At 34.4% G+C, this 12,042-nt stretch overlaps 1 protein-coding gene across 3 annotated transcripts; it reads left to right on the forward strand.

Annotated features, from left to right (window-relative positions):
* Positions 1 to 542: 542 nt before the first annotated feature.
* LOC309481344 (chitinase-like protein 3) lies at positions 543 to 8,518 on the forward strand. 3 transcript variants are annotated; one of them, XR_014199987.1, is made up of 12 exons: positions 543 to 747; positions 1,563 to 1,608; positions 2,587 to 2,619; positions 2,839 to 3,007; positions 4,346 to 4,393; positions 4,862 to 5,027; positions 5,133 to 5,242; positions 5,339 to 5,396; positions 7,094 to 7,282; positions 7,387 to 7,467; positions 7,569 to 8,208; positions 8,308 to 8,518. XR_014199987.1 is itself a non-coding variant. In XM_082146242.1 (11 exons), the coding sequence occupies exons 2-11, from the start codon at positions 1,593 to 1,595 to the stop codon at positions 7,935 to 7,937; spliced, it is 1,239 nt and encodes a 412-aa protein (XP_082002368.1). In that variant the 5' UTR covers positions 543 to 747; positions 1,549 to 1,592; the 3' UTR covers positions 7,938 to 8,518. The 3 variants fall into 3 exon arrangements, 2 of the variants coding, with proteins under 2 accessions (XP_082002368.1, XP_082002367.1); XM_082146242.1 differs by having other exon boundaries at positions 1,549 to 1,608; positions 7,569 to 8,518; XM_082146241.1 differs by having other exon boundaries at positions 7,569 to 8,518.
* The last annotated feature ends 3,524 nt before the right edge of the window (positions 8,519 to 12,042 follow it).

Genomic DNA, 12,042 nt, shown 5'->3' on the forward strand with positions numbered 1-12,042 from the left:
GTTTGAGCATATTACACTTCTTACCAGCAGGGAGCAGTAGCCTGGTTCATAATATTATTTTACTTCAGCTTCCACATGAGTCCTGACAAATTAAGTGTTTTGTGGTAAGTGTTTTCCATTTAAAGTTTAGCATTCGAACATTTGCTTGTAAATACCTTTACATTATGGCTTATATCTGCGGACTCGTTGACTAAACAGATGTAGCCTATAGGCTAGCTCTGTAGGACTGGCTCACCATTGTGACTCAAATGTAAACCTTAAATACAAATTGTTAAATTAAGGATGTATACAGGCTGAAACAGACCTTCACTCCTTTTCAAGAGGAGGCGATATGCTGCTCTTCGAGCTGGTTAAAAACACAAAGCTTAATCTGGAGTGAAGAAGGGGATCACAGTCTTTAAGCCCATCAGCAGGGTTGCCAAACCCGCGTTTGTCCTGGGAGAATCGCCGCGGGTTAAAGGTTTGACATAGTACATAAATTATATTCGACTAAAATGCTTTTATTGAAAGGTTTTATATTCTACCAAAGATAAAACTGTGCCTGATGTTAAGTTTTGTGAAGGAGCGCCACCGGGAGCCTTAATTGGAGCTGTGTTGTTGGGACGCTTGTGGTCTGTTTTTGTTCTGCCATTGGGCTTGTTTTGTTACGCAGACCTGGCAACCCTGTACCATCTGATTCAACAGGCGTCCTTGAATGTGAAATCTCACTTAAACCACGCGAAATGACCTAAATTTAAGAAGCTACATGTAAGTACTCTTTAAAGAATCATGGGTAACACTTTATTTTGCAGTGTCCTCTTTACACATGTTACATGTAGTTACTGTAGTAATAACTATAAATTATACATAATTGCATGCATCTAACCCTAAAACAAACCAAAATCATAACCCTAATGTAAGTACATTATTACACAGTACACTGTAACACAGACACCTTAAAATAAATGGTTACACTTTATTTTAAGGTGTCATTGTTACAGTGTAATTATATTATGTAAGTACTGAGTAATATTAAGCAACTACATGTACTTACTATAGGGTTAGGGCAGGATTAGGATTTGGTTGGGTTAGTTGCATGTAATTATGCATAATTTACTGTTATTACTATGGTAAGTACATGTAACATAAGTAACAAGGACACTGTAAAATAAAGTGTTACCAAATAAAGTGTAATCGAATCATGCCATAATTTCAATATACCTAGCCTACATTTGTAAAACTGTTATGAAATTGTTTGTGTGGATCACTTTAAGTTTTTTTATTTTATTTAATCACATAATACATTAACTCTGTATACATGGGAAGAGATTGCAGACCTAACAGAATTAATCAAAAATCAATTGGCAGAAATTAATGCTTACTTAATAAATACAATCAATATATTGTTTTAACATAAATGTAGCATGTGTAGAAAGAAACAACACAGGCCTGTTGTACAACACTAGTTTTCAGGATGTGGGCTTGTCATCAGCTAAGTGTAAAAGCTGAAGGGAAACTGTTGGGACAAGTGTTGACAGGAAGTGGTTTCTGTATGTTTATTATGTACAGTTTGTCTTTATCAGATCATACACCAGCTGACTGCTTCAGGCACAATGCAGCTCAACAGAGGCAAGTATACTCTGCGTTGTTTTGTATTTTAAATGTTATTTTTGATCTTCAAACCATTGTGCGTTTGATATTTAAATGTTGTTATTAAACCAGTATTTTCAGCAGATGATAGTTTTTCATGTTTTACTAAGCGGCTTAAAAGTTTTCTTTTAACATATTTTAAATTCACTATACCGTTCAAAAGTTTGGGGTCAGTAAGATTTTTTTATTTTTTTTTATTTAATACATTACATTTATCAATTGTAACAATTATAACAACCAGCACTGTTTTTTAAGCAAATCTTCATATTAGAATGATATCTGAAGGATCATGTGACACTGAAGACTGGCGTAATTATGCTTAAAATTCAGCTTTGCCATCACAAGAATAAATTATATTTTAAAATATATTATATAGAAAATAGTTACGTTCAATTTTAATAATATTTAACAATATTACTTTTTACTGTAAAAATATATACAGCAAATACAAATTTTTTTAATACATGCTTATTTTTTTAAATGAGAGACTACAAGATTCTTACCAACCACAACATTTTGAACAGTGCAGTATATTAATATCTAAAGTAGCTATTTGCTGATGTTGAATTTGAATCCGTCAAAAAATAACAGATTCTTATGTCACATACCACAAAATATTATTAAACAACATAAAATTGCTTAGTATGTAAGACCTCTTAAAGGTATTGTATCTAAAATGTTGTATCTTTTTTTGCTATTCGTTGCTACAAAATTGTGCAGTTGAATATTTTCTGTAAAAACACTCACACAGACAGACATCAGGAAGTGGTTTTTATATCCGGAACACTGGAACAGCCACAGGCCTTCTAACTTGCAATAAAAAAACAACTGTTGCGAACTACTTTTTAACATCTTTCATAAAAAATCTCGAATATTGATGAATGTATCAAGTTATTAATAATTATAAATATTTAAAAAAGTTATAAATAATTTCCCTATTGTTGTTGTTTTTTCCAGCTTTTGCATTCCTTTGCTTGGTGATTTCAGTGGGTAAGTGCACTACCTGTTTAAAATGTCATTCAACCACCTCTCAAGGAGAACGTTGTATTTGTTACAAGCACACCGCTGCTAGATTAGAGAGTACTCGAGAGGGACACTTTTGAAAGGCAGAAAAAGCTTTAACTGAAATAATAACCTTAGGCCACTGCTGAGGGCATTCAGAGTGATGATAATAATAAGAACAAGTTCTGCTTCACTCATCCATCTCAGGTGCGCAGAGGAATCACAGACTGACCTGTTATCTGGATGTTTTAACACACCGCACACGTGAGGGTCCATGCACTCATATCATTCTCCCCTCGATCTCCAGTGATGAAGACCTTTACCGCCAAAGCTTGTCGGAAGATGACCGCATTATTCTTGGAAAGATGAAGGAGAGGTCTGATTATTGATATCTCTTTCTAGACTCATTATTTGACTGGTGTTCTGACATTTTTACAAATTGACAATAAAAGAACCACTTGTTCAATTCCACATGCAACATGATCATATCTATCTATCCATCCATCCATCCATCCATTTATATATACTGTATATATATATATATATATATATATATACAGTACCAGTCAAAAGTTTGGAAACGTTACTATTTTTAATGTTTTTGAAAGAAGTCTCTTATGCTCATCAAGCCTGCAGTTAAAAAAAACAACAAAAAAAAAAAACAGTAATATTATGAAATATTATTACAATTTAAAATAATGGTTCTCTTTTTTAATATACTTTAAAATGTAATTTATTTTTGTGATGCAAAGCTGAATTTTCATCAGTAAGTACTCCAGTCTTTGGTGTCTTATGATCCTTCAGAAATCATTCTAATATGCTGATTTATGATCAATGTTGGAAACCGTTGTGCTGCTTAATATTTTTTTTATAACCTGAGATACTTTTTTCAGGATTATTTGATGAATAAAAAGTTAAAAAGAACTGTATTTATTTAGAATAGAAATCTTTTGTAACAATATACACTACCGTTCAAAAGTTTGGGAACAATAACTATTTTTTTAAAAAGAAATTAGTACTTTAATTCAACAAGGATGCGTTAAATTGATAAAAATGTGATGGTAACGATTTATATTGTTAGAAATGTTTTTATTTTGAATAAATGCTGTTTTTATGAATAAATGCTGTTAACGTTTTACTCATCAATGAATCCTGAAAAAAGTATTCCAAAAAAATATATTAAACAGCACAACTGTTTCCATCATTGATAATAACTGAGTATCAAATCATCATATTAGAATGATTTCTGAAGGATCATAAGACACCAAAGACTGGAGTACTTGCTGATGAAAATTCAGCTTTGCATCACAAAAATAAATTACATTTTAAAATATATTAAAAAAGAGAACCATTATTTTAAATTGTAATAATATTTCATAATATTACTGTTTTTTGTTTTGTTTTGTTTTTTAACTGCAGGCTTGATGAGCATAAGAGACTTCTTTCAAAAACATTAAAAATAGTAATGTTTCCAAACTTTTGACTGGTACTGTATATATATATTGCATGTATTGTTTTCAGTAAACTTTATTTGTACTGTATATATATATTGCATATGTATTGTTTTCAGTAAACTTTATTTCTGCAGTAGTTGTCCATTTTGACCACAGCTAATGTCATTTCAGTCTTTTACACAGACTTTTATTCAAATAATATATATATATATATATATATGTATGTATGTATATTCATAGAAATATATAACTTTCCCCAGAAATCCAACTTTGAAGATTTTGCTTGGATTGGAAGTCAGATCATCAAGGTACCAAAAATTTCAACCTACTAAAATCACACCATTAATGATAACTATAACGGTAACTATATTAGCGTCCACGCCAGCGCACAATATTGTTGTTTATAATTAGTGTGTGCTCGTTAAAAGTTAGATGAATTCTGATTGGCTCTCAATGTTTTTATCGTTCATCAGGTCATTGTGAAAGTGATTCCAAGATCGTTTCTCTGTCGTTATCATTACGGTTCCGGTGGACTCATCCATTTTTTTTTTTTTTTTTAAATGATTTTAAAACTTTCTTTATTGTTATCATTATAGTTATCGTCCTTGGTGTGAACAGTCCTTAAGATTGAAAACAGTTTTTTTGGATCACTTTAAATGTACTTACTGATGAAGAAAATCTCAGAATTACTGAGAGTTTTAAAAAAATGAATTGGATGAAGTATTCCCAGTTCACATTAGCATCACCTGACACCAACTCAATTTGCTGTTGTTTAGGTTGGAGCTGATGTCTGCTAATGAGGGCAGTGTTGAGAATTTCACTCAAACGGTATTGACATTCTTGAAGGACAAGAGTTTAGACGGTCTAGACGTGATTTGGCAGGACGGCCTCACTTCTGACGCATCTACCAGAAGCAAAGAGCTGTTCTCAAATTTCCTGAAGGCAAGGACTACTATTTTCATACAAATCACCATTTAATGAGTTTTACTTTAGAAACAACAAATATAAAAATCTTATTTTAATCACAAACTTCCATGTTGTCTGCAGAGTCTAAAAGGCACTTTTGGAGAAGAAACGGATCCTCTACTTTTGTCAGTGTCTGTACTAGAGCCCATTGACAACAGTGCGATCAGTTATGATGAACGAACACTTTCACAGTGAGTCTCGCTCTTATGCACCATTCATATTTCACTTCTGCTCAGTTATTATTCATTTATTTTTTCTGTACTTAATAGTTTCTCTCTTTTTTATAGGTATGTGGACTTCATCTCCATTCTGCCTGCTCATCTTGAAAATGATGGACTATACATTGTAAATTGCTCACATTTATAACAATTTGCTATGACAGTCATTTATTTGTTGGGTTTAAAATATACTGTATTGCATCCCGCGTGATGTAAACGAACAATAGGTCAAACACCATTTCTACCACTAAAACCATTTCCCAAAAGGAAAAATTAGCATTTGTAGCATTTGTAACTCTGTTTATACACGCTGTGAGAGTGTGTGTTACAAATCAGGAATGGCGAGAGAACATTGTGCTTGGTATGTTTTTCATCTTCAAACCAAACTTGGGTCTTCAGCCGACAAATTTTAAATCCCGTCTGGCTTGCGCGCTTCCCATAATGTTTAAGCATTAAGTCAGTAGGCGGAGAGGAGGCGGTCTTTTGTGGTCGTTCGACCACATGAGCGTTTACACTAAGAAAGCAATGCGGTCAAATGCGTTTGACTACCTCTGGAAGTGGTCGAAAGTGGACAAGCTCAAAATGTTTTAGACCTCGTTTCCTCCTGTATTTAGCGTTGTGAACTTGTGATCCGAATGACCAAAGCGCATCTTAATACCAGGTGGAAACAGGGCCTAAATGTTGTTGCAGGATCAAGAAGTATGTAGATCTGTAATATTCATGTAAATCATATGTAGTATTTACCCAGCTAACAAAAATATGTTCTAAGAGTGTTTTGCTAATGTTCACAGTAAGTTATGAAAACGCTATTTCTAATCGTTCAAAATGTCCAGTTTTTATATAATGTATTAAAAACAACAAAGGCTTATGCGAATTTTAAAGGAACATTCCATTTTGTAATTTTGCAAATATTATGGGAACGTTACTTTTTAATTATCTCTGAACGTTCTGAAACAAGTAATATAATATTAAAAATGTTAGAACATTTCAGAAAAATAATGACTCAATAATAAACACAATTATTAAGTTATGAAAGTTATGAACACATAATTAAGATATGAAAACGCTATTTCTAATCGTTCAAATGTCCAGTTTTTAAAAAATGTATTAAAAACATTTTATGTGAATTTTAAAGAAACTTTCCTTTTTGTAATTTTGCAAATATTATGGGAACGTTACTTTTAAAGGTGAACTAAGTAACTTTTTTTACCTTAACTGAACAGCTTCGGAGTCATTGGAATGGTTATATTACTTATTTCGGGTTGAATGGTGGTCGTTTCGCACCCCCCTGGTGCCCGTGAGCGGAAAATACGCACTTGCAACTTTGAGCCGGCGGGCCGCCGGCCGCTGCGTCAGGAAGTCTCGCGTGATATCAGGTCTCGCAATGTAAACAATTGCTTTACGGCCAAAAGAAATCAGCTAAAATGCTGTCATTATTGCGCTCCCTCACGCTGTCCGAACCCGAATGAAGAAGACGTTTTAAAGAATGTCCCATCTGCTTTGATGTCGTTGATCTATAGCCTCTGGTGTCTGAGAATCAACAACGAGTTTTTACGACAGTGTTGTCAAATATCTATTCCAAAGCTGTGGGGGGAGATCTAGAGAGAAACCTGCGAGCAAAAAGCGAGAATACAGCGAAGAAGTCCCGAAGTTACTGAGTGCTGCTTTAAATTATCCCTGAAAGTTCTGAAACAAGTAATATAATATTAAAAATGTTAGAACGTTTCAGAAAAATAATGACTCTGTAATAAACACAATAATAATACAACAATAATAAACACAATAATAACTCTGTGTTTAACTCATATTTCTTTTACTTTATAGAACAAATCAGTCCAACACTGGAAGGATCAGCAAGTTGACCTGCAAAAGCTCAATCTAGTCATGCCTGGTTTTCTCCGGAGGTCACGTCGAAGGCTTCATCATAGACATCATCCCACGCATGATGACGTGAATTCAGAGGAAGGAAGGAAGGATCACATCCATGTTTTGGGCTTACACATGGGTGGTCAGGTAGGCTATAACCATAGATAGCATTAGCTTAGCATTAATTATTAGCTTCCTCAGGGAGAGCTTAGGCAAAATTGTTTAATGATCTGAAACTCTTATCCTTTCAGGTGTGTCAGGTCATTAAAAGTGGACAAGAGCAGTTTATTACTTTAACAATTCTTTCAGATGAGCATAGTGTTGTTAAGGAGGTAAGTAAAGTATATTTTTTAATCAGTAACATAATGTACACTACTAAACAGATAATCAGAAGATACGTACAAGAAATGATATTGCGTTTATTAATGTCCAGGTGCTCCAGGAAGGCTTTGGTGGCATAGGGGTTGTCTTCATAGATCTAGACGTCTTCGTTAACTCCATATGTGTAAACATTAATCAAGATGAAAGGAAAATTGTTGAATCAAAAGTGATTATGCATTCACATCGTGGGCGTGATGATCATCATCACAGGAGGGACCATCACCACAGCCACCACCATCATCGCTCTTCCCATCTTCCTCATGGCAGCCATGATACTGGTCACCATCACCGCAGACATCATCCCCACAGACATGGACATCATCACCATGGTCATCATCATCGCCATCATCATCACCATCACCCCCATCCAATAACTCCTCAAAGCAACATGACCCGAGAAGAACAGCAGGGCAGGGAGTGAACTTGCATAGGATGTATGTTAATGAAATCCATGCAAATGTGGTGTTTTAAGTTTGGCAAGTTTAAGTAAGTTTAAATAATCAAACAATATATATGTATTATAATACAAATATGATATTAATAATACAAAATTTACACATTACAAGTTTAAGTTTGTAAGTTGCAAGTTAAGTTTGGATTGTAGTTATGTCAATGCAATATGGTAATATAATTGTTTGTTTTTTTGTATTATAGTAATTAGAATAATTTTGTTTTGTTATTTTTGTTTTCATGTTTTCACTAATTGCTTATTATCAGTGGTGGAAATGGCTGAGATTCATTGGATGACCCTAGTTGGGGACATATTTTGTGTTTTTAAACCATAGATGCAGAAAATCCCACTATATTTGTTTATGTGTGAAATTTGGCGCACACACATTCCCAGCGCTGCTTATTATGAGAACGTAACAATATAATCATGCTTTTTTTTGAGTGTTAAAACACAGATATTGTGTTATTGTGTGTCAGAGAGCTTGATATATAATATAAGCTTGATAACAGATCAATACAGCATTATGAAATAAATATTGTAGCCCAAAAGTCTCAGGTTTCACATTCTTTTCTTGGACAGTAATGCAAAGCTGTGAGAGATTCATGCTTGTGCATGTGGATGTTCCTCAGCATCTGAGTTCATTAAGCTCAAAAGCTATAATTATATGACCGAAATTATGGTTCCAGCAAAAGCTTATTAAAACCAGGCTTGGATGAACCAGAGCTCGAGCCTCTTGAGGGCGACTGGCTTCTGCGTTTGGAGCGGCAGGTGTAGGCATGGCTGGCCCAATGGCGGTGAGATCTGCTTTAGTTTATGCATGAGTAGATTTATGAGGCTATTACTTGGACGTCCTGGGGTACATCACACAAACACACACACACACACACACCTGGTTCTCCGGCTGCCTGTGGCTCAGAAGTGCAGTGGCACATTGGGTATGTACAAGGATCCTGCTGCTTCAGGCTTTAATTGGGAGCATTTGGAGACTCGTGTAAATTACAGGCCATTCTCTCGTGTGAGAACACGTTCCTTAATGTCATCTCTGCATCACAGGCTGATGATTGTCATTTAGCATCTTTTAGAGAAGAATGTGTTTGTGTTAATGCACATTGCAATTTTTTTTATTCAGTTCAGTTTTCTCCCATAAAAACTGATGGCATGTATTTAGTAGCATCTTGGCATGATTAATGTAACTTTTGTTCTTTATTTTCTTATTTTGGAACACTACAGAGGCAAATTATCATAAAAAAAAAAGAAAAGAAAAAAAATATTTTATTTGATAGAAATCTTTTGTTTACTAAAATTACTTTTCCAAACCAAACATTTTTTTTTTTTTAACACATCACAGAATTGACAAAAAACACACACAAAAAAACTACAAAGGACAAGTGTTTTATTGTTTATATTATTAATTATGAATAATATTATCTTTTTTTGCATATTTGTTAAACCTTACACTTATTTTTCACATGTGAAAACAAAATGAGTAATAGCGAGTCCATAAAGGGACATAGTGATAGAAAAAAAATATGAGATGGTAGGAAAAATAATATGTCATTGCTTTTGCGTTCACTCGCAAAATGTTTTGCGTTCACCCGAGAAACTTTCCGATTGCTCGCAAATAACAACAAAGTTTTGTGAGCAAACGCAGTTTCTCGAGGGAAAACAAAAGTATTGAAATATATTTTTTCCTCCCATTTCATATTTTTCATCATGTCCCTTTAGGGGCTCCGTAGTTCGTTCAATCAATCAATCAATCAATCAATCAATCAATCAATCAATCAATCAATCAATCAATCAATCCATCCATCCATCCATCCATCCATCCATCCATCCATCCATCCATCCATCCATCCATCCATCCATCCATCCATCCATCCATCCATCCATCCATCCATCCATCCATCCATCCATCCATCCATCCATCCATCCATCCATCCATCCATCTATCCATCCACCCATCCATCCATCCACCCACCAATCTGGAGTCAAACCATTTAATATTATTTCATAAACTGTTTTAAATTATGTTTATTTATTTTGAGTTTCCTGACTACTTGACATATTCATAAACAAAAAGTGACATGTTTGTCATCATATTTGAGAATAACCCTGCAGTACAGCATGCCTTTAAGAGTTTAATGTCAATTCTTTCCCCTCATTTCTCACATCTGCATGACATTTGACTCAAAATGTCTTTAAAAAAAAGGTACAAGATTATTTAATCAATATCCAAGTGTGAGCAAGTGATCCATATCCCACTTTGGGCAGCTATTAAATTATAGTTCCTGCCAGGACACTGTGAAATGGCAAAAACCAGGCAACCATTTGTCCGTTTTCTGACATGTCAAGTGAATTAGAGAAGTGGAAATTGAGATAATTGTCTTTTGGGACCGTTTTTGCAGTGCCATTTTGATAAAGATACAGTATAGTCCCAATTTAATTGTGTCTTTGAGTATTTGAAGTTTATTAATCTATAAAACTCATACGCAAGGCTGAAAACAAACCAACAGCACTGAGATATGTTCCTCTCTGTCCTTTCATTAAAATGGAAATTCCAATTTGCAGCACCCTAACAAGCAGCTGACAGCATAAATAAACCACTTCATTTTAGCCCGACTTAGAGATGACACACAAGTGCTTTTACAGAATCAAACAACCTTTGGACAGTGATCAACTAGTGTGATTAATCGTACAGATCTTCTCCTGACAAAATCTGTTGTTTACAGAATATGGTGCTATAAATCTCTGGCCAGCGCTTGGCCATTACAAACCGATTCTGGACATTGCTGGTTGGCTAATATTAAAATTTATGTTGTCCATTGTCTCACTCCACTGGTCTGATTGCAAATAAATGTTCCATGAATGGTATTAGTAATTAATTTAGGCATAAAATTGCAAAGCCTCTGCATTTGGTTAGAGGATTTTTAATTGCTTAAAGTCCACTTGAGCAACTGGGCCATGCATCATATAGCATACAATTAACTATGTTGTCTGTTTGCTCCAATATGAGAAATGAAATTCTCTGAGAAAGGGGATTTATGCCAGGTTGTTTATGTGAAGTTGCTATGCTGTTCTGAGTGGCGTTTTATCACGTTATGTGGTGTTTTGGGGGTTACTTGGTCGAAAGAGACTCCTTCAGTGTACGTCTGTGAGACTTTTCACCTCTTTTACTGTCTAGCAGTCGAAAATCATAAGAATCACTCCCAAAAATCACACCTCTCCTTATTAAGCTGAATGATTTTCATCATGTTTGTAGCCCAAACGATGAACGTGATGTAGAACCACCTAACTCTGGTTGGAAGCTAAAACTTCGATATAAACTGTAAACGTGTCCCTCAAATCTGATTGGTTGATTGGAATGTTGTTCCAGAATCAACAAAGATGTTGATCCAGGAACATTTGTGAAATCACGTTCAAAAGGCAGAAACACATGGAAACACACTTTAAAGAGTTTGAAAGTCTCTTTAAAGGGATAGTTCACCCAAAAATGAAAATTCTGTCATCATTTACTCACCCTCAAGTTGTTTCAAACCTGTATGAATTTCTTTTTTCTGCTGAACACAAAAGAAGATATTTTGAAAAATGTCGGTAACCAAACAGTTGATGGATCCCATTGACTTCCATAGTATTTTTTTTTTCCTACTATGGAAGTCAATGGGGTCCATCAACTGTTGGTTACCGACATTTTTCAAAATATCTTCTTTTGTGTTCAGCAGAAAAAAGAAATTCATACAGGTTTGGCAAATGGCAGAACTTTCATTTTTGGGTGAACTATCCCTTTAAGGTAAGTCAAACACCACCAGGTAACTGTTTCCAGTAAACCATACAATTCCAATCTACTTGAATGGGGAAACATTTAAGATCTAGGTATATACTGTTCAGAGTTATAGCATACTTTGATATTTCACTCACTTTTTTTCCCCATTATTTCACTGTAAAAAGAGATCAGTTGACCGAACTTAAAAAAGTGAGGAAAATTAGTTCACATAACTTATTTTTTTCAATTACGCATTAAGTTTATTACTTAATTTTAAGGCAATGGGTTTCCTCACATTTTTTTAAGTTAAGACAA

The sequence above is a fragment of the Leuciscus leuciscus genome, assembly GCF_965113295.1.
Source record: "Leuciscus leuciscus genome assembly, chromosome: 18".
Lineage (NCBI taxonomy): Eukaryota > Metazoa > Chordata > Actinopteri > Cypriniformes > Leuciscidae > Leuciscus > Leuciscus leuciscus.